The sequence below is a fragment of the Chrysemys picta genome, chromosome 9 (assembly GCF_011386835.1).
Source record: "Chrysemys picta bellii isolate R12L10 chromosome 9, ASM1138683v2, whole genome shotgun sequence".
Lineage (NCBI taxonomy): Eukaryota > Metazoa > Chordata > Testudines > Emydidae > Chrysemys > Chrysemys picta.
Genome location: NC_088799.1, coordinates 87,335,787 through 87,358,667, shown reverse-complemented (window position 1 = coordinate 87,358,667; position 22,881 = coordinate 87,335,787). Strand labels below are relative to the sequence as shown.

Below are 22,881 nucleotides of genomic sequence, written 5' to 3'. Positions count from 1 at the left end.
AGGAAACCATTTTTTAGAAGGAAGGTCAGTTACATTGGGCAGTACTAGCAACTTCCATAATCTGCTAGGTAAAGCATATGTACAGTGAAAAGAAATCCCAACCTAGGATGGGCAGGATTAGACTTTTTGGACCATCTAGTCCTCGACAGTACTTGGAGAAGTTACAGGAATAATTTGTAACCTGATGGAGTAAAACTGCTGGACCAGTAGCAAAAACCAACAAAAACATCTAATCTCAATTTCCTAAGGTCTTCATCAGGGTTTTAGCTATGGGGGCTATTGGGTGGTGTGTGCAATAAGAGAACTAGCCAATAAAAAGTTTGTAGTGTAACCTATTCCTAAACAAAATACTTCATTTAACATGAGTTAAGGTTGCTCTTATCAATGAACTAAACCATAAAAACTTAGGAAATACAAAGTTAAAGATTAAAAGGTTACACAGTCAAGTTCTGAAGTTAGGAAATGCCAGAAGGAACGTTGCCTGTGCAGCCTTAATTTGGCCCCCAGTCTGTAAGCCTTTAATTAGATGCAGACATGACACCCCAGACTTTTCACAAGTGAAGTGACTTGCCCAACATCACATAGGAACTCAGTGGAAGAAGCAGGGATAGAATCTAATTCTCCAGGGCAACATTCAAACACCTAAGCCGTGAAACCATCCTTTTATCTTCCTGCTGTCCGTAGTTTCATTCACCCTCCAATTTCTGCAACAAATGAAGCAGGATCCCACAGATAGCTGCTTTCTTTACTACGCAACCTCAATTCACCCCACAGCAGATCTGCCCTGTGCAGTGAATGAGACCAGAGTCCTGTGGCTTTCTAAGTTGTGCATACACACAAGGGGCCAACTTAGGGTTGCAGTGGCAACATTCATTCTGACATTTCCTGGGCACTTGACTTGGTAACCCTTTAATCCTTAACTTTGTATTTCCTAATATTTTATGCTTTTGTTGGCTGATTGAGAGCAACCTTAAGTAATGTTAAATGGAAGCTGTGTTTTTGAATGTCCTTAGTTTTTCCCCTATTAATAAGTATACTGTTTAAATAATAAAGCACTTACACATTTATTGTCTTCAATGTATATTATTTTTTGCCACTATTATCTTTGTGAAGCTCCATTTTACCTCTAGGCACTGTGTTCATTAATATGTTGGAAGTAATTAAATTAAATTTGTATTTTAAAAAAACAAGGGCTGTCGATTAATCACGTCCTCTGGAATGGTGGTTGAAGCATGAAGGGACATGTGAGTCTTTAATGCATCTGGCACGTAAATATCTTGCAACACCAGCTATAGTAGTGCCATGCGAACGAACACCGTTCTCACTTTCAGGTGACAATGTAAACAAGAAGTGGGCAGCATTATCTCCTGCAAATGTAAATAAACTTGTTTGTCTGAGTGATTGGCTGAACAAGAAATAGGACTGAGTGGACTTGTAGGCTCTAAAGTTTTACATTGTTTTGTTTTTGAATTCAGTTTTTTTGGTACATAATTCTACATTTGTAAGTTCAACTTTCATGATAAAGAGATTGCACTACAGTACTTGTATGAGGTGAATTAAAAATACTTGTTTTTTACAGTGCAAATATATGTAATAAAAAATAAACTGAGTACTGTACACTTTGTATTCGGTATTATAATTAAAATCAATACACTGTATTTGAAAATGTAGAAAACATCCAAAAATATTTAAATAGTATTCTATTATTGTTCAACAGTGTAATTAAGTACAATCGTTTTGATTGCTTGACAGCCCCCAAAAAAACCTTTTTATTGAAACTTCTAAATTACAGTTTTTAAATTTTTACAGAAACTGGAATCACTATCTGTAACTCCCCCTGTCTTTTTTTTAAAAAAACAACGAATATTCTGAAAGTCATAGCTTCCCAAACTTGTGAGAAATATCTAAACACTATACATGGCGAAAAAAGGAGCTGGAATTTTGTATCTTATTTTCATGTAACCCTTTTTGAGCAAGGTAAAGTAAAAATAGCTGTACTGCATCTGACCCAAGGACTATCTAGACAAGTATACTGTCTTCTGCCAGTGGCCAGTGCCAGATGTTTTAGAGGGAATGAACAGAACAAGGCAATTATCGAGTGGTCCATCTGCTGTGGTCCAGTTCCAGCTTCTGGCAGTCAGAGTTTAGGGACACCTAGCGCCCGGCGTTACATACCTGCCCATCTTGGCTAATAGCGAGCGAAGGACCTATCCTCCATAAACTTACCTAATTCTTTTTAGAACCCAGTTACATTTTTGCCCTTCACAACATCCCATTGCAATAAGTCCCACAAGTTGACTGTGCCCTGTATGAAGTACTTCCTTTTGTTTGTTTTAAACATGCTGCCTGTTAACTTCATTAGGTGACCCCTGGTTCTTGTGTTATGGGAATAGGTAACTAAGACATCCCCATTTACTTTCTCCACACCATTCATGATTTTATACCCATGGGCAGTAGGTATTAAAGTCCAGAGCAGACTAAGCTTCCCCTGACCCAGGTTGTAGCCCTGGCCCTGCCCATTTTCTCCTGGGAGGCCCCTCTCTCTTTCCCCCTTCTACCCTGAAGTTGGGGGGGAGGGGTGTCAGGCCACTGACGTGGCCCTTGGGGAAGGTGGGGGGCTGGCCCTGGCCTGGTGCTTGGGGGAGGGGGGTGATGGCACAGTCTGGGGTGGGCTAGCTAGGGCTCCTCCAGCCACTGGGTGTTGGGGGGGGCTGGCGTGGCTTGGGTCTCCAGCTGCAGGGGGGCCCTTGCGGCTTCTCTGGTTGTGGGGGGGGCAGAGGAAAGGAGGGCTGCTGGCAGAAGGGGTGGGGCCAGTGGGCTAGACTCCCCAAACATATTCCCCCTTAGTCATCTGTTTTCTAACAGTTACCCGTAGAAAAGGAAGTGTAACCTACTTGAGTACAAACATGGAGGAACACAGCAGGAGCTTAACCAGCTCCAGTCTACTCTCATTACAGACCCTCCTGGGACCCTTTTTTGCAATAATGCTATGAGAGTCTGAGCAATCAGTTGTCAGAAGCAGTCATCACCATGATAACCATGGCACTAGTGCCACTCCCCAAAGATGCAAATGAATGGCTGGGAGAGAGTGATGAGTGGCCGATAATATTTGATGTCGTAATGTTACTGCTCAGGCAGCAGCAGGGGGCAGTAAATTGGTGCTGAGGGAGGGGAGGAGATGAGGCTTTTCCAGTGTTCCCAATTTTTTTTGAAATTTCCTTTAAATAAATAACATACAAACACTAACGCACATTGGAGAGTATTCCACTTAGGCATTAATTAGTGACTGAGAATTGGTTCAAATTCCCCAGGCCATGTTGACAGAAAAAGGTCAGATGCTGATCTGCAAATCCTGTAAAAACTGAAAATTATAATGCACCTATTAGCCTGCTCTTGCTACTAAAACACCATAATACCCTCTGGAGGCTGGAGCTCTTGCTTTCTCAGGTGCTGTGTCCCCCACCTTGGTTATCCAAAATTAGTAGACCCTTTTGCCTTTACTCTCTGTGCCTCAATTCCCCATCTGTAAAATGAAGGTAATAATAGTCCCTTGCTTCATGGGGGTGTTGAGAAAATAAATTCATTAATGTTTGTCAAGCTGTCTGTCCATAATGAGGGCCATGGAAATATGCATGACAAAATTAATTATTCTGTATTCAGCATAGGGTTTGAATAGTGTGCAGTATATAAGGCCAGGGTCAACACATTGAACAATGAGGCTAAAACAAAATACTGACTAGCTGCTCATTAAGTGATCACTGCCCATCCTGAGCACTGAAGGAGGCAGGGGTCTTGTGATAAAAATAGTATGTGATTGTGTAATTAAAGACTATCATAATGCATACACACAAAGGAGCTGAATTAAGATTGCACAGGCAGCCTTCATTCTGGCATTTCTCAACTTTTGAGTACTTGACTTTGCAGTCATAATGTTCTTCTAATGTAGGGGTGTATGTAACATATAATAAATGTTCAAGTTTCAATATGATAAAATTGTGTACAAATAAATGATGCTGGCAAATTCCAGTTTACCTGTGGTGGCAGCATTGGCATGACCCAGGCTCCCTGTCAGAGAGCAGGACCCCATTGTGCTAAGTACTGTACAAACACATGAGAAAAGATACCTGCCCCCAAGAGCCTACAGTCAAAGTATAAGATGAGGCAACAGGTGAATACAACAGACTGAGGAAGCGTAAGGTAACAGCGAGATTACGTGCAGCATGCTGAGTATGGGTCACAGCACAGCAGCTTGCCTAGTTGAGTTTTTTTTATAGGTGTCACAGCAGAAGTGATTTTTAAAGGAGGGATTTGGAGAAGGACAGTGGTAGCTTTGTGAATTTTTACAGGAAGCTGCTTCATGCGCCTGGGAGACAGCCAAAGGTACTTGTTTGAAAAATTTGACAAATGACCAATCGAGACTGGTTTAAATACTAGATAGACAGCACACTTAATCCATTTAATTGATATAGAGTCATTGAAATGTGTTGTACACTCTATTGCCTGGAAGTCCCATCGTTAAGCAGTTGTGATGTTTATCAGGAACTCAGATTTGCCTTCTTAATATGCTTTAAATCATTCTGGCTGCTTAACTTCTTTCCAGTTCTCTGTAGCAAGCTGAAGCATTGTGTTGTCGGAACTTACCATACATATCATGTGCTGCATGTAAGAGTACTTCATTTCCCTGTTTTCGTTTGTAGGGCGAGAGGGGGTTCCCAGGGTTAGGTGGTCAGCCCGGTTTACCTGGGTTTCCGGGACCAGAGGGACCTCCTGGCCCAAGAGGCATAAAGGTAAGTAACAATGTATCCAAACACTATATAAATGTTACCTCTGGTGCAGGCAGTGTCTAGATTTCCTGATATACTGACACAAAATGCATTAGTGCCATCTCCAGAGCTCCTGATTCAGAGCGCATCATTGGGTTAATGTTTCAGTGGTACAGTTCCTAGAAGCCTGTTACATTGTCTCTATTAGTTACATTACTGTCCTGCTGTGGAAGTCTATAACTTAAGGGAATAAACAATAGGGAAAATATCTGTGCTCCTCAGATAAGTCCTCTACCCCTCACTCGTGCAGGAGTTCTGGAACAATTTGTATAGTGGGGGTGCTGAGAGCCATTGAACCACACTGTAAACCCTGTATATCGGGTGGGCAAACTTTTTGGCCTGAGGGCCACATCGGGGTCGCGCAACTGTATGGAGGACCAGGTAGGGAAGGCTGTGCCTCCCCAAACAGCCTGGCCCCTGCCCCCTATCTGCCCCCTCCCACTTCCTGCCCCTTGACTGCCCCCCTCAGAACCACCAACCCATCCAGCCCCCTCTGCTCCTTGTCTCCTGACTGCCCCCTCCCGGGACCCCCCGCCCCAACCACCTCCCTAGGACCTTGTCCCCTATCCAACCCCCTGTCCCTTGACTGCCCTGCCCCCTATCCACACCCACATCCCCTGACAGACCCCCCCCCCCAGGACTCCCATCCCCTATCCAACGGCACTCTGCTCCTCACCCCCTGACCACGCCCTCCTGGGACCCCCTGCCCCTAACTGCCCCCTGAGATCTCACCCCCTTATCCAACCCCCCCTGCTCCCTGTCCCCTGACTGCCCTCCCAACTCCTATCCACATCCCCGCCCCCTGACAGGCCCCCCGGGACTCCCACTGTTCCCTGTTCCCCATCCCCTGACCACCACCCCCAAATCTCCGCCCCATCCAACCGCCCCCTCCTCCCTGACTGCCCCCCAGGACCTCCCGCTTCCTTATCCACCCTCCCCCCCCCCCCGCTCCCACCCCCTTACCAGCAGCAGGAGCTCGCAGCTGCAACGCCCAGCCAGAGCCAGCTGCACTCCCCACGCTGCCCAGTGGGAGCGGCGGGCCAGAGTGCGGGGGAGGGGAATAGCAGGGGAGGGGCCAGGGACTAGGCTCCCCAGCCAGGAGCTCAGGGGCCGGGCAGGATGGTCCTGTGGGCCGTTGTTTGCCCACGTCTGCTGTATATGATGGAAACCACTTCAAGCCAGGGGATGCTGCAGCACCCCTAGTCCCAGCCCCTATGCACTTGTGCACGTGTGTGTGCACAGCAATCACTAATACACACACCCCTTCATTCGGTGTGAAAGTGGCCAGACTGACTGCTCTAGGGGAAGGGGTTAGAGATCAGGCTTAGTGACATGCTGTGTTGCAGCTTTACTAGGCCATGTAACACACATTGCTAAATAACTGAAATCCCCTCTACCACAGTCCTGTGATTCCATCACTTAGTAAAGTGACGAAGTCCTATCTGTCTGCCAGCTGTGTGAATGGTCCCACTTCTATTTTGCCATGAAGTACAATGTTTTCTTACTGTCATTGTTTTTGGGGGAGGCAAGTAAGGGATTAAAACAAGCCCCTTGTGTGACTCCAAAACAATAGTACAACATTGAAGAGAAGATATGAATGCTCTTTATTTCCTGAAATGCCTCCATTTATAACTGCCTGCTCCTGAATAACATTAAAATGTTCTAATTCTGACTGTATAGTGTTGAAATACCTCCAACTCTGCTTTTTAGTTTACATACATAAATAGATACATTATATAAATTTGTCAGCTTTGTCTGGCTCTTCATTCTGTAAACACCTACGTTAAACGAAACAGTCACATTTCAGAAGTCACAGGAAAGAGGTTATTACTTTTCATCACACAGAGGAGGGACTCAAGAAGAGGAAACAGTAAACAGAAAATTAAAAAAGCAAAAATGTTAGAGATGGAGAGAATGAATCAGATATAGCAAGGGATGGCAAGGAAGGAGAGAGCAAATGGGGAATAAAAGAGGTCAGATGTTTTGGTTAGAAAATATAAATATATTTATACTCTCTTTAATGCACTTCTATGGCAGATGTCCTATTCCATATCTCTGAATTCCTGTAACACTCTGAATGTAAATTAAAGAAAAACAGGAGCATGAAATTTGCAAGCAATCTACTATTATCTTTTACCCACTAAAGCACAGTATAGCAAGCTGAAGGAAATTAGTAGTATGCAGGCAGATATAAAACTATATGAACAAAAACTGTTAACTATAAGTCCTTGGTTATTAACTGCACAAAATGCTTTTCAATCCCAACTCAACAAAATCCTAAAGATGATAATAAATAATACAACTTCTAACAACACTACATGATGCTGACAGGATGTACCAGGCACCCTTGTCTTAAATATTTTGACTTTTTATTCAAGCTTTTGGTTTACTTTAGTAGGTTAACTGTGTATTTCAATGCACTATAGATGATATAATCAATTTTACTTTCTCCGTGTTCTTTACAGGGTGATGATGGCCTTCCAGGGCCTACTGGACCCAAAGGAATCAGAGTAAGTGACACCCCATGTCAGGATATAGTACATAACATACATGAATTACTTTGATGGAGATGTGGGTTACAGAAAGCTAGATGAGTAAAAAATATAGAGTCAAATCAAAAGAGAAATTTATTCTTCCCAATGGGATTTCTTGTCATACTTTTAATAAATTTATCAATAAAGGCTTATTCAGTCCATCCTGCTATACAGGACTCAAACTAGTTTCATTGGTCAAAATCCAGCCCCTCTGTTAACTTTACTATGAAAGAGAGAGACTTTTATTCTGATATATAAGTAGATTCCTTGCCTTGTCTGTGAATCCTTCTGCTTTTATACCTGTCTGCTGTACTTTATGGGCAGATCCTCCACTGGTGGAAATCATGTAGTTTCATTGGCTTCAGTGGAGACACATCAATTTTCAACATCTAAGGACTTAGTCCTTAGTGTGTATAGTGTATATACCCATTAATGTATTTGTAATTGTTGTCTTTTCTCTTGTGGTTTTGTTTCATGTTTTTTCTGAAACAAATTTAATAAAACATTAACCCCATTTTTAAACCCCCCCCCCCCAGTATGTTGTAAAGTATGGTACATGCATGTGGCTATTTTTCACTGAGGAGTGGTTCTGATTTTTTCATTGTCCTTTACTTACAGAAACATTAATAGGCTATAGATAATGGGAATTCTTTTTAAAAACAAGTAGTCCCCCTCTGACCACCCCACTTACAAATAAATATGGTTATTTCCCCTCCAGGGACCTCCAGGTCTGCCAGGATTTCCAGGAACACCAGGACTTCCTGTAAGTAGGATTTGGCTTCACAGTTGAGAAGATTATCACTTGTTTTTTCTTTTTGCACAGATCATCCTTAGCTAATTATGCTGTCCTTCCTTCCATGTTCTAGGGGTTACCAGGGCAAGATGGGCCACCAGGACTTCAAGGTATCCCCGGATGCAATGGAACAAAGGTGGGACATGACACTTGGTAAATTCATGATGCCGTAACGATAGCATAATAAAGAAATAGAACTTGTCTTTGTGACTGATGCAGTAAACGGGAATAGCTTACTGTGCTGGGTAGTGTGAACTATTTCTGGGCTACAGGTAATATAATGCCAATTCACATCTTCTGAAATGAGAGACAGGATCACAGTCTTGTTCACAGGATCAGGAGCTAGGAAATAGCCAAAATCCACTCATGGCTCTGACGCTTTGTAGTATTGGGTAATAAAATGACCCCCCTACCTGTTACTTCACATGTAAAATTGTGGATAATAATAATAATAACTGACCAGTCTGTTGCATGATCAGGCCCTAGTCCTGCCATCTGATCCATGCAAGTGAACACTTGCACGATATGGAGCTCTTTTGAAGTCCGTGGCTCTGATACCCAGTGAATGGGGAGAGTCTCAGAATTCAGGCTTCAGCTCAAACAACAACGTCTAAACTGCTATTGTTAGCCCCTAGTGCAAGCCCCACAAGCCTGAGTCAGTTGAACTGGGCTCTGAGACTCAGTGCCACAGAGATTTGTTTTGTTTTGTTTTGCAGTGTAGACGTACGCTGATTTTGTTACAGTGCTTTGAAGGTGATAAGTGCCAAATATTCTTCTTGTTTATTTGGAGACAGTAATTTATTGTTGGCTTAGTCACCTTGGAACCACTGATTGCACTATCATTGTGATAAGGATAGATCATAAAGTGAAACTGTCTAGGCAAAGAGTTAATTTATCTCTGGCACATCTATGAAGGTTCATGTTCAAATTGAGATGCCTGCCTGCTTCCAGGTAATTGACTTTTTCTATAGCATTGTTTGCTGTAGTATCTTCTCAGAAAAACAGACATGATGCACATGGCATTATTTGAACCCGTTTGGTGCTTTTTCATCTGTTTCAATCATACCTCTGTTTGTTTTTTTGTTTTGTAAACTGTTTAACCCATAACCTGCAATGCCCCTTTCTCCATTCCGGGTTCATGAGCTTACAGTACTGTTAATTTTTCTAGTATCATCACTGGTTTTGTTGCTGGCTAAGCCTCTTCTCTCTGCCTTCTTTAGGGGGAACGTGGATTCCCAGGCAGTCCAGGTTTTCCAGGTTTACAAGGTCCTCCTGTAAGTAAGAGATTTTATATAATCAGATCCACTTCCTGTAACCCACAGAAAACCCTTTGCCTAGAATTGTGAAACAGTCAGTGCCCAAATAACTATATTAAAATTTCCACAAGTAAATAATTAATGAAATACCATTTGGGTGTGCTTCAAAACATCTAGCTTTCCTGGTGTAAGCTATTTGTAAAGCTAATAGGGAATTTGATCTCTTCTTTTCTTGAATATTACATTCTCTCACTGCTGAGATGCTGTGCCACTGGCAGAGAAAACAAATGTGTGGAGGTGGAAGGAGAGCGATCTTAAGTGATGTCCCCAGGCACATCTGGGAGTGATGCTGTCTATTTGTGGATCAGTAAAATATACAATGCAGATTTTTCTCTGTAAAATGCAAGAATGTGCAACAAAAAGTGATTCCTGCAGGAGCTAAAAATTGGTAGAAGAGAAACCATGAGCATGTAATATAGAGAATAACAGGAGGCATATTAAAAACAAACCCCAAGTGAATGGGAATTTGCTGTTCTTAATTTAGTAAGTGTTCAATATTTGCTCAAAGTGCTGCTGAAGAACTTTTGTCTTGAGTAACAGTGAAGCAGCAGAGGTTTGAAATGTTTGGGTCTCCTTGTTTTGTATCCTTTGTGTCTTTCTCCCCTTTGTCACCTTGCCCCTCTCAATGAAATCTATTCAGTGTTTTGAGAATGATATGTCAACAATACATTCATACCTTCTTTTTTGTTGCTGATAGTATGATATTTTCTCACCCCTCCTTATTTTTATTTCTTTTAAACAAAGGGACCTCCTGGCCTACCAGGTATGAAGGTAAGTGTTCTGTACTTTCACAACTAACTGTTAAGCAAGCATGGATGTTTAGTGTGCATCTGACAAAAGTAACCTGTTTGCCTATAAGCAAGGCCCTGCATATTCCACAGCCAGCTGCTCCTAAATTCTGCACCAGGCCCCTGGTTTCTGAGCCATTCCTTAATGTGACCAATTGGCAACTCTGCAGCATTTGTACTCAATTTAAAAAAAACAAATGCAGGCCTTTACTGAATTCAAAGTGTGCACGAATAATGCAATATATACAGCAGGCACCATGTGTGGTGTTGAAATATTAAATTCAGGTATGTTTTGGCAACTTAATAGGGCGAGAGGGGGCATTTGTATCTGAAAAGGCATGGGATACAGTTTAGCATTGTGAGAGAAATACGTTAGTAGGATATTTCTGCTAAAATGATCAGCAATGAAATGCGCACGTTTGAAATGTCATCTGTAGGTTTCAGAGTTATACCCCATTAAGATGAATGGAGCAGTTTACACCTCTCAGCAATTTTCTGCAGACTCAGGAGAACAACAACATGCCAATTTGTTTGCTTAATAGTTTTCTTCTCAACCATGAGGACTAGCAAGAAGTTGGGATGAAATTCCATGGTCACGGGATCATAGAATACACAGAAACCTTCCCATATGCTGGATGTAAATTACTACTTCACAGAAAAAAGTAGATGATTTAGTTCTTAGTTAGAATTAACTCTGCTCTTTTATAGGAACTATTTAACAGTATAGCAATGTGTTTTAAGCTGTGTGTCTTGATGTAGATGCATACGATCTAAATAGATTAAAATACAGAAAATCCTACAGAATATTTGTAGAGAAATCACTAGCATGGCCTTGAAAGTTGTTTCTAGCCTGCCAACTATTTTGACCACTTTGTTACTGGCCTCACACATGGCAAGGAGCACACTGAGCCTGCAGGTGGTAAAAATGAAGTAACTTCAGAATCCCTTGGTCCTACCCATTCCCCAAAGAACAATGGAAATGGTGATCATCACAGGTGACTAGAATGGGTTCCAGGACAGGTGATAAATCCACAAAGCAAAGAGAGAGAGATATACACCCTTCTCCTCAAGACCTGAAAACCACTTTCTCACCGGCCTTGGTATCTGATTCTCCTCACAGGCATAGATCCTTATTTTAAAGGACAATTTCCTTCCATTGTAATTTAATATAACAATAAGACACAATGGTGTGTGCACAAGCAGGCTATTAGTGAATGCCCCTGGTGTGTTGTGAGGCATTAGGCTAATAGAAGGCCTAAAACCACCAAGAAGTGTACAAGTAGCTTGCTTATGCACCCTCCAGTGGCTAATTACTGTTAGAAAATATTACATATCACTTAAATTATCATGGGAAGAGAGGTAATGCAAAGAGTTATATTCTCTTAGGAAACATCTTTTTCCTCCTAATTTAAATATAGTCACATTTTATTAATTTTTTAAGCCTTTATTTTTGTCTCTTTGAGCTACTTGAGCCATATGGGCCAAGAGCCAATTTAAATATACTTTCTTCTATTAAACACTAAATTGGGACTATGGAAAAGTTCTCTCAAACTGCTGCTGAAAGGACAGCTTGGCACGGTGGGGTCATGGAATGATGACTTTAACACTGCCACATTTTTTTCCCCAGCCCCACTCCCACTTCCCGACCAAGTTTGTTTGTTTTAAGCCAAATATCTGTCAATAAACTTATAACAAAGCCACATAAGAAGCATTGCTTAAAGATGAGTTATGCTGTATGGCCTAAGGTAATTGCAGACCCTAATGTAATTTCATGAGATGGGGCCTATCCTCTGGGATATGGGAGAAAGCTGTGTAAACCAATTTTCAACCCGTTTGTTGCTTTCCAATGAAGATAAAATATTTTTTACTTTTCTTTTATGTTTATTTTAATCCCCTAACCTTTTAAAATTCAAGTTGGGTGCTTGTATCCAGCATGCAGATAAAAATATGGTGTACTTGGATGGCTGGTAGAAGGTTCTAAGCACCTCAAAAATTAATTCTGTAAGTAAACAGGGAACATTTTTTAAAAGGGTTGTTTATTGGGGAATTAAGTACACCTCTACCCCAATATAATGCGACCTGATGTAACACGAATTCGGATATAACGCAGTAAAGCCGCGCTCCAGGGGGGCGAGGCTGCGCACTCAGGCGGATCAAAGCAAGTTTGATGTAATGTGATTTCACCTGTAACACGGTAAGATTTTTTGGCTCCTGAGGACAGCGTTATATCGGGGTAGAGGTGTACCTGTATTATAGAAATAGTAGTTTTACATATCTCTGGGCATTAATATGTCTGTCTCCTCACTGTCTATTGAAGCTAGCTTGAAGTGGAAGAATGCAGTGTGGTATTAATTTCTTTAAATCAGTTGTTGTTCTTTTAGGGTGATCCGGGTGAAATAATTTTGTCATCACTGCCAGGCCAGAAAGGTGACCCAGGATTTCCAGGACTTCCAGGGTTACAAGTAAGTTCCCTAAAGTATTTGTTGATTGTATGCTTTTTGGTAGGGGACAAAGTACACTGAACTGAATAGTAATTCAATCTGACAGCATAATTAATGGCTAGAACAATATTCAGTGCTCTGAAGCACATGTGTTGCACATAAGTGAAACAGCCAGCAGGGGGCCAATGAGGGCCTGGGCCTGCTGTCTTCAGGGTACAGCAGTGCTAAGAGCTACCTGCTGGCTGCCACAGTTTATTTGTGTATTTCCCTACCCCTTTGAGATGCACTCTGAGTCTGGGCTAGTTCCTGAGTTCTCTATATTCCTCTCCCTTACTAAAACTAGCATCTGCCCTGCTGGGCTGTGGACGAGGGGAAATGAGAGCAGAGCCTCGGCTGTTCTCCTTAGGCTGCATCTCTTCAGCAGTCCAATGGCTGTGAAACCGCCTAATGACTCCAGATAGTCCGCTCCCCTGTTGAGCCATTAGTAATTTTACTGGAGAGGTGAGGGGAGCAGAGAATGAGGAGCCCATGAGCCTGCACAGGACATCAGCCAGGATACAGTTTTCCAGTGCGCTACAGAGAGGCAAACCACAGGACTAGTCTGATCAGACTGGGCCTGTGGGTGTCTCTGTTGTTCTGCTCTGTGCCTTGCTACTGTCTACTCTTGGCTGGAAGAAACCATAGAAATGCAGAGTGCTCTGTTATTTTTGCTTCATGTAGGAAGGGAGTAAAAGTGGTTTAAAAAAAAAATCCTGTGTAATCCAAAGAGGCACCTTGAAAGCTGACAGCAAGGCACTTCCTAGTGTTGAGTTGCTGTAAGTTCCCCATGGTATTGGTGGCCTTGAGGCCTTTCCCTTAGACATGGGCTATACATGGACAGGGTCATGGTTGGGTCCTTGGAGTTGACATTTATGGATGCTAATCCTTGTCTGCCTGGTTGTGGCCCTCCAAAACTGATGCCAGCTGGAGCTTTTCATTGAAAGGGGCATCTCTGACTCCTTCCTTCCCTTTCCCAACAGGGCCCTCCTGGTCCCTTGGGCGCACAAGGTCCTATTGGTCCTCCTGGGCCACCAGGTTTAACGGTAAGATTCCTTAGCTAATCACATCGAATTAATTATTTTCTATCCTTAGAAGCAAATTTAGCTTCTCAGCAACAGGGGGAGAGAATTCTCCTTGCCCAGGCCTTCAGTTGGAGGCAGAGCTGCTGAGTGATTGCTACTGCAGCTTCAAAACCATAGCAATCCCCATAGCTGCTCACTAAGCACCCTCTGGCTTGAAGTAATAACAGTAACTGCATGCACAGCTTCCATCCTATACAGGGTTTACAGTTTTGTTCAATGGCTTTCAGCACCCCAACTTGTTTCAGTGCCCCTGCAGCTGCTGCATCCACTAGATCACCATTTGTGGTGGCTTAAATGCATCCCAGATCCACCAGCCATATTTTCAGTCTGTCCCCAAAACCCCTTGTGCACTACAGCAGAGGGAGCTCCTGTGCTGTCTCCCCCTATCCTCCTACCACCCTGTGCAGTGGAATGGTATTGCTTCTATCCCTTCTGGGCACTATGAGCCTCTGGGGATGGGGAGAGGTGGGATTTTCACATAGATCAGTGTTGGATTTGGGGTTCCACTTGAACCTGCCAATGGGCAAATTAAATAAGGAAGCAATTTGTTGTGTATACTAATGCACTGAGTAAAGCTTCTGGGCATGAGGACGAGCTCTCAGTGGGAGACACAAATGCCCAGTCAATATGGTGTAATGTAAATAACTAGGACAAGATACAGGTCGGATCTTTCAGAATTATTAGCAGTGGTATTATTTATTAACATAACTCCTCATCATTGTGTCCAAAGTGCTTTGCAATCCCCTGAGGAGAAAATTTTATAACAGAATGATCTTGTTTTGTTTTGTTTTACAGGGACCTCCTGGTCCAAAAGGGGTTCCAGGGCCTAAGGTATACCCCCTTCTCCCCGCCGCCGCCTTCTTTTCTTATTTGTCCTTTAGTTTTGTTCAACTCTGTTCTAAGCGTTGTTTATTTTAACTCTTTGCAGGGTAATATGGGTTTGAACTTCCAAGGACCCAAGGGTGAAAAAGTGAGTAGAGGATTTTTAGTGTATTGCTTTCAGAACGATTCAAGCTTCTTTTACTGCATACAGGCGTGGCTCATGTTGTCCATGTCTGTAATAGCCTGGGAAGTTTTATATATTTTGCCATCTTTTTGGGTGTTAGGGTGACCAAGGCCTTCAGGGACCTCCAGGGCCACCAGGACAAATTGGGGAGCAGAAGAGACCAAATGACGTAGAGTTTCAGAAAGGAGATCAGGTGAGTGGGAATGGAGGAAACTGTGTCCATCTACTTAGAGCAGCTCATTCAGTGGAGGCTGTACTACTCAGAATGACATCCCCCAAAGTATAGCTTGTTGGGGGGTCCTGCTGCTTTTTCCAAGGCACTGAATTGTCATTTGCCTCAGCCAAGCCTATCCATTTTCCCTGTATCAGAGGATGTTTCAGTCATATTGGTTCAGTTGTTTCATTTTGCACAATGTCTGAGCCATCTCCACATGTTTCCATTATTTAAAAAATTAAACTACACAAGAAACAGTCTCCAAAATGAAATCCTATGGAAACAATAAAAGTAACTAACCTTCCACAGCAAGATTTGAATGGCTAGACAGCTCTAAACATCCAGGCTGAGATTTTCCAAGCTCTCTTGGGATTCAGATGCCCAATTCCCATTCATTAGACATCTATGAAAATCTCAGCTGCATCTATCATACTATAATGAGGGGTCCTGTAAAAACTAAAATGCAGCTGACTTAACCTCCTTGTCATATATGACATCTTGAGTCCCTTCTTTCTTTTTGATCTAAATAAAGTCATTTTCCACTTTCTAAGCACCTAAATATGCGCATCTGGCTACCCCAGTGAATCTGTAGCCTTGCTGGCAATAATGCTACTGATTTTTAAGTTCCATTTTCCAAACTGTTGCTTTAACTTGTACAGAAACTTCCCCACCTTCAACTGCTGAAGAATCATTGGGAGAGATGCCAGTTCTGAAGATACTAAATTTGTCCTGTCCTGTTGATCCGACAACTTTTCACAATCCCACTTCTTTTACGGGGGCTATCCCAGATGAGTCAGGCAGCACAAGCAGAGGCATGAGTGCTTTGGGTTTTTTTCCTTTGAAGTTCTGTGGTAATGCCAAACACCAGCCTGACCTTAGGCAAGGGATGAGGTGTATATTTTGAGGTAGGAGTGGTCCTTCTTCTATTCTGCTTATACTGCACCCATCACCAGGATATCTGAATTTCTTAATAACTTCAATCAGACCCTGGAATTGGTTTTAGTTTTCTCCATCTGTTTTAGGATTAACATCTTGCTTCATTCCATCTACCTTTTCATCCTATTTTTGTTGTCAAACATTTCAGCATGAAGAAAGCAACGGTGGTCTGCCCTTAAGTGGGATGTGGGAAGGAGTGCCAGACCTCTCCTCCTTTCACTTTGATCAAAGCAATTTGTCCTTTCCTTCATAAGAACCTTTGGCCCTATTGAAGCATCCTTCAGATCTATCCACTAATACACATCCACCCTATGGAGTCATCCTGGAAAGGTGGGAGACTCTGGTGTTCTCAGATTCACTGGGCCCAGGGTAGTAGATGAAGAAGCAGAGAACTGGCCATCTCTTTAATTCTATATTTGTGGGGAAATTCTGGTCCCATTGAGAGCAATGGCAATACTTCCATTGACTTCAGGATTTCACCACAGTTGCCAACTTTCACACAGTAAATAAGCACCCCGACTTTCACAATAAGCCAAAAATCAAGCTAATCCCATTTCAGAACAAGCCAATCCCTAACACTCTATGTGACTAGATCCCCCTGGCGTGCAGTCTGGAACTGTGGTGGGCCTGCTGTGCACCCCTGACTCTCTTTCCCTCCCTTGCCCCTGCTTGCCCCACCCGTTGCCCCTGCTTGCCGGGAGCTGGTCAAAAAAAAGAAGCAACAAGCTACAAGCCAAAAACTAGCCAACAAGCAACTCACAAGCCAATTAAGCCAAAAACAAGCCCAATTTCTGCCTTTTTTTCCATGGGTTTGGCATGTCTGGATTTCTCCTTTGAGCTTTAATTTCAGCTTACACACTATTGCATCTGGGGTCTCTGACAGTCTAGTAATGCCAAAAGGCAGCTCTATAGATATACAAAAGGAGACAGTATGACTGTACATTCCTTAGAAAGCACCAAGACCTACAAACACAATCTCCCAGCAAATTACATTTGTCCTTACACTAGCAATAATTTTAAGGTAAATATTTAGACTTTTGGTGAAAGTAATATACTTTTATAGACTGATGACCATCACAACTCAGTTTTTATTCATTCTGTAAAGGAGTCATCCCAAATTTAACAGTGGCCTGGGGCCATCACACCTGAAGTTGTGATCTGGATGGAAGTCCTGCAAGAAAAAAAGCAAATACTGCATGAAGTGCTTTGAGGGATTCAGTAGCTGATACTCTTCCCTCTAAGTTAGTAATGAACTAAGTATTCAGCATGTGCTGCTGGAGGTGCAGCTATAGAAAACAGAGGTCCTACCTTTCCACTAAAAATCCAATGGCATTATTCCCAAGAGTAGAGGTATTAATGGTGTCCTTGCAATTTTAGTAATTAATCTCTGCCCCTTGACTAACCTCCTGTAATTTCAACTGGCTAGGTTATTTTTATTTCCTGCCCTAGACTGTTGTGCAGCATAGCTGTGAGCAGCTAGCCAGCCACTGTGCTATATGCAAGAGGCAATTGTATCTCAATGATTCATTACAATAAATAGACTGATCAGTTAATAAAATTTGTACCATTAACTTTGGGATACACGTGGATCAAAGACACTTGTTAAGAACCACTAGCACTCATGGCATATGAAGAAGTTTAAATGGCAGCAAAATCCTGTTTAAAACAATGTTGACCCAATGTTGGGTGGTGAGGGCTTTAACTGCCTTCTCTCTCTTTCCCCCCATGCCTGACAGGGTATTCCAGGAGAACGAGGTCCACCAGGACCCCCTGGGCCAGAAGGTCCTCCTGTGAGTAATTCCCACAGTGGCATTTTTTTCCTTAGAATAATGTAAGAGAATTGTAAATTTGTTCTGCTCTGTCCCCATGGGCTGACTATAAGACAATGTTTGTGTGTTCAGGGTCCTTCAGGTGGCATGAAAGGTGAAAAAGGTGAGCAAGGAGAGCCAGGCAAAAGAGTAAGTACTTCCTTGAACCAAAGATTTTATTTTTCCAAATACTTTTAGCTTTGAGAATTAAGCAAATATTGAATTCAGGCCATCAGACTCTCTTGGTAAGAGATTTTCTTTCCTCTAATGATCTGACAAGATATTGCAGATGACACTAGTGATTCACTGGTGTGATTCTAGCTGAGTGTAAAAGCACCTTTTCAATGCACCCTAGTGGAATTACCCTGCGTGTAGATCTTAATCTTGAGGCAGGAACAAAAGAGGTAGAATCTCTGTCATAAGCATTGGAAATAAACACTTTACAGTTATGTATGCAAATTTTCTTTAAAGCTGTTGAGGCTGCACAGTTTGAGTGGCAGTTTCCTTTCAGAGAGGGCCTCCATTTAGTTATCCTAAAAGAATCCCAGTAAGTCGTGCTATTGACACATTTGTAAGCTGGTGCCTGAAAAGCCATTCTAAATGGAGTTATCTCTGAGGTGAGCGAGTAGAACAGTAGCCTTTGAAAACAGGAGTTAACTTTTAATATAATCTCCTGTCTCTGGAGGAGTTGTTGCTGTGTATATGCAGTCTTGTGAGAGGAAACACAGGGTAACTGCATACCTTGTACGGATGGCAATAGGTCACTTGAATCATGGATTCAGAGCCAACTTTACACCTTTCTTGAGTTTGGATTGGCTTGGGTATCACAGGTCAGTGGGGTGAAGTAAGATCAGCAGGGGTCCAGTAGGTGGACTGAGGAGATGAAGTAAAGACAAGCTGCCATCAGTTCATAAATTCTCTATTGGAAGTTAGTTTCCTTGTATTATTCCTGCGCCCACAACTTCAATTGAGGACAGTGAGCCCCTCTGAATATCAGACCCATAGGTTTCACAGAGGTTAACCAGGTGAGATAAAATGCTTTTATGATAGATTTCCCCATTTCCCAGCCCCTGGTTTAAAAAAAGACTGTACAAAAAGTCCATTTATTAATTCAGCATTCTAGAGTCCTAGGCTTCACTAAGGAGGGGGTTTGTTTTGATTTGTTTTTTGGGCATGGGATAGAGAGGGACGAATATAAGGCCAAAACTCCCATTATATTTTGCATGCTTTCCCAAGTTGCTTCACTGTGAGATATTAATTGCGGGGGGCACACAAATCTGCATAGATCAGAAAGGGTACAAATGCTTGAGTTTTCTTTCACCCTAACTTTTACCCACAGTATATTTTTCCCCTCTGATTTGGGACATTTATGTTTACTGGGGGCTCAAAATTCAGTTCTGCTATGAGGTGTGACTCTACAGCAGCATGTGAGGTTCCATCTTTATTTCATGTGGCTCAATTTCTGTATCAAATGGGCTCTTTTACAAGTACTGAGATGATTTTGTAATTGCCAGCCTCTGAAAGTCAGCCTGGGATCTCAAAGCACTGTTTTTTTTCCAGATTGAGCATTGTCACTAGTGATAAAAATTCTGCAAACCAACCTGTGTCCTAGTTACACCTGTGTGGCCCCTGTTGTCTGCTGGGGGGTTGTTTGGGTGTGACTAAGGGCGAATTTTGGCTCTGACCAAACCTAGTCAACAGTGCTGTTGATGACTGAGCTGCAGTAGAATCCAACTCACTGTCCCCAATATGTGGTGTTATTGCAGTGCTAACAGTAAAAATGGTACAAGTCACTTTTCAGAATAGAATCACAATTTAAGCCTTAAATCTATATCCAGGAAAACATTCAGTACGGGGGAAATCAGCATTTGTTAAGTTTGAGGTCATTTTATGCTGCATTCTGATAATACTTAGGATTTCTGTTTATCAAGCTTTTGTTACCCTGGTTTTCTATGTGGCTCCTCATTTTAATTAATGCCAGCTGATTACATCTCTCTTCATTGTGAGATTTATCATAGGGGTTGCATTCTAGAGAGAGTTTGCTTCATTTATCTACTACAAAGGAAAACAAATCATGCAATTCCTGGCAACAGCTCTTTGCCACTAACACTTTTTATTTTTCAATGCACGTTTGTGTTTTGAAGGGGAAACCTGGCAAAGATGGAGATCCTGGCCAGCCCGGTAGGGATGTGAGTATCTTATACATTTCTCACCTAAGCAGATTCTTTGTAATGCTCTTGAGATATTTGTAGCGAATATTTGGAGGATTTTTTTTCCCTTTCCTTGAAGGGTTTACCTGGCGACCCTGGTTTAAATGGTGTTCCAGGAAGAGATGGTGAAAAGGTGAGTGTGGGTTATTTGTCTTTACTGCTAGAATAGAGTGGAAGCCTGCCTGTCACTGAAGCTTGCACACCAATGCCCAGCACCTACTGAATAGAAATTGCATTGCCTTGCCTTATCTGTTAACCTGCAACAGAATCTTTGCAATCACTTGTTTCCTGACACATAAGAACATAAGACACTTTTTTGAAAACTAATTTTTTAGCTCTCATGTTCACAAATATGTCATTCAATAATCTGTAAATATATCATTGGCAGGGTATGAAAGGTGAACGTGGTCTGCCTGGTCCTCCTGGAGTTGTAAGTTGCTTTTGCATTCTTCTGTTTTTCTTCTATTTGGTTGGCGGTGTGCCATTTTGTCTCCTTATTTCTTCCAGGCATTAGTGTCTCCAGTTAATGCTACTGCCTGAGAGATCCAGCAGGTAGCACCAGGCGTTAGTCACCACAACCCACTGCTCCCTTCCGTTAGGATGTGTGATCTTGGGTTCCAAGGTCTTTCAGTTATAAATACAAGACCAGATTTGGATCTCACTTACACCAGTGTAAATCAGGGGCAAATCCACTGAAGACAATGCAATAAAACCAGCATAAATTAAGATCATGATCAGTAGAGCTGGTCAAAAATTTTCAGTCAAAATGTTTTTCCGATGGAAAGTGGCTTTTTTCAATGAAATTTTTTTCCAACCTGCTCTAATCATCCCCACAGTGAGCAGCACCATGAAAATATAAATATTCCCATGCTATTATTCATATAATAATCCATATTCATATAATCCTGCAACCTAGAAATTCTAATGACGTCATCAGGAGTTCACACAGGGTCGGATTCAGCCTGACTTCAGAGAGTAGTATCTTATTCCACAAGCAGTCCCCCTGAAACAAAGAATAGGGTCAAATTCTGCCCTGTTACACTGATGCAAATCCAGAGTATCTCCATTGACATATGTGGCATTGCTACGGATTTGCACCATCGTTGAAACTGCAGTTGAATAAATTATGTTAGATGAAAGCAAAAGGTTTTACAATGCCTGGGGTGAAGATTCTGTAGTTTGGAGGGGAGGGGTATTTTAGGTTTTCTTCTCTCCGTGTTTTTGGGAAGGGGCTGTGCCCTGAGGCTTGGCTGTGGAAACCTTTCTTGCTCTCACTCTGACAACATTTGGCTCTCAAACCACAAGAATGAAGTGTGCTCTAGTATTTTTTAGCAAACCATGTGGGAATGTAGCACAGCCTCACAGTAATAGTGCACTCTGCTGGAACAGGGGACTTTCTTTTAGCAGAGTTTTATTTGGGATCTCAATTGCATTAGAAGGATCGTGCCATTGGTTTGAAATGTCGTGAGCTGGCTCTTGTGGCTTTGCTACACACTCACACACCTCTCTTCACCTTTCTAGTGACTTTTTCTTGGCTTGTTGATATAACAGATCACAGGAAATGGTGCAGAAGTGGGACCAAAAGGGAGCAAAGGACTTCCAGGATTTCCAGGACCCAAAGGCGAGCGTGGATATCCTGGCTTGACAGGGCCTCCTGGCTTGTCAGGGCCTCCAGGTAAGAGTTGAGGTGTATTGCTTGTGTATTTTGCTATCTGGAGAGTTAGTTAGCTTCATGATTTTAGTTCACTGCCTAGTGGGGTGGTGGCAGTGTAGCAGTAATCACCATCACAATTGATACCCTGGTTGACAGATGGACTGAATGACCAGTGAAGGCAAAACTATTAAGAGCTACCTCTGAGCCCTGGAGATGGTCCTCCAGCTGAGGGTTGAGGCATGAGGACTCTTGAACAATCATGGTCCATGCTTTTGCTGTTCTGTGGTGAATAGAGGATGCTAGTCTTCAGGGCTGTCAATGAATCACCAGTTAAGAGTGCTGGAGTAGTAATTTAAGGGTAGTGTAGCCCTTCATTGCTTGCATGTAATATATATTATCAGAGTTCTATTTGTATGGAGCAGAGTTTGTGTCAAAACTGTTGAGGCTGACTGTTAAATATAGGTTTAAATACAGACTGGCCAAGTGCTTAAAGGTGGAGTTGATGATGGATTACGTCTAGAAAGGGGTCGAAGGAGCTTGCTAGCCATGTCTATTAGAAAGCTGTACAGAGAAGGAGAACATTAGGTAACTCTAAAGTTATGACAAATACATACACATTTCTCCCCCCCCCCCGTTTTTCCTTTCACTAGTCCTGTTACGATTTCTTCCTTACCTAAATTGTTTACTCATGTTAAGTCTCGGGGTCAAGTTTTCAACCAAAAGTCTCTGCAAATGTAATATTTGCCTGCCCCAAATTCCACACTTGTGCAGACACGTGTACATCAGGATGTGCAGTTACCTGCTTTGCATAGACAAATGGGTATGCCTGTAATTTGGCTCTCCTTAAGGAGGCCTGTTGAAAACACTTACCCCATAATATAACTCCTATGCCATGGTCACACACATGAAGATTTAGAGAGAGGATGCTGCCTATGGTAGTAGCAGCAACCTAGCCAGCTTTCATTTCACCTTTACAAAAGTCCATGATTTAAACCAGGATACTGAAGAATTAACTTTTTTTCCATTTTAGGGATTACAGGTATAGGCCCACCTGGTCCACCTGGTTTGCCTGGGGAGCGAGGACAGAAGGGTATTCAGGGTCTACCCGGAGTTTCCATACCTGGACAGCCTGGACTTGATGGACGGCCAGGGCCACCTGGACCGCCAGGTGCCCCTGGACCTCCCGGAACAACTATCCCTCCTAGTAAGTGATATCTTCATTGACCTTCAGCCTTGA

General features: G+C 42.5%; 2 protein-coding genes across 2 annotated transcripts in view; both read left to right on the top strand.

Moving 5' to 3' along the window:
* LOC135973540 (uncharacterized) overlaps positions 1 to 22,881 on the top strand; it is a 904,472-nt gene that overhangs the window by 678,929 nt on the left and 202,662 nt on the right. The window lies entirely within an intron of this gene.
* COL4A5 (collagen type IV alpha 5 chain) overlaps positions 1 to 22,881 on the top strand; it is a 138,138-nt gene that overhangs the window by 61,735 nt on the left and 53,522 nt on the right. Inside the window, exons 3-20 of the mRNA XM_024106783.3 lie at positions 4,698 to 4,787; positions 7,289 to 7,333; positions 8,076 to 8,120; positions 8,224 to 8,286; positions 9,371 to 9,424; positions 10,211 to 10,237; positions 12,636 to 12,716; positions 13,715 to 13,777; positions 14,612 to 14,647; positions 14,745 to 14,786; positions 14,923 to 15,015; positions 17,709 to 17,762; positions 17,874 to 17,930; positions 19,925 to 19,969; positions 20,070 to 20,123; positions 20,379 to 20,420; positions 21,542 to 21,665; positions 22,675 to 22,848. Coding sequence (XP_023962551.2) covers positions 4,698 to 4,787; positions 7,289 to 7,333; positions 8,076 to 8,120; positions 8,224 to 8,286; positions 9,371 to 9,424; positions 10,211 to 10,237; positions 12,636 to 12,716; positions 13,715 to 13,777; positions 14,612 to 14,647; positions 14,745 to 14,786; positions 14,923 to 15,015; positions 17,709 to 17,762; positions 17,874 to 17,930; positions 19,925 to 19,969; positions 20,070 to 20,123; positions 20,379 to 20,420; positions 21,542 to 21,665; positions 22,675 to 22,848 — 1,189 coding nt within the window. The remainder of the gene's footprint in view (positions 1 to 4,697; positions 4,788 to 7,288; positions 7,334 to 8,075; positions 8,121 to 8,223; positions 8,287 to 9,370; positions 9,425 to 10,210; positions 10,238 to 12,635; positions 12,717 to 13,714; positions 13,778 to 14,611; positions 14,648 to 14,744; positions 14,787 to 14,922; positions 15,016 to 17,708; positions 17,763 to 17,873; positions 17,931 to 19,924; positions 19,970 to 20,069; positions 20,124 to 20,378; positions 20,421 to 21,541; positions 21,666 to 22,674; positions 22,849 to 22,881) is intronic.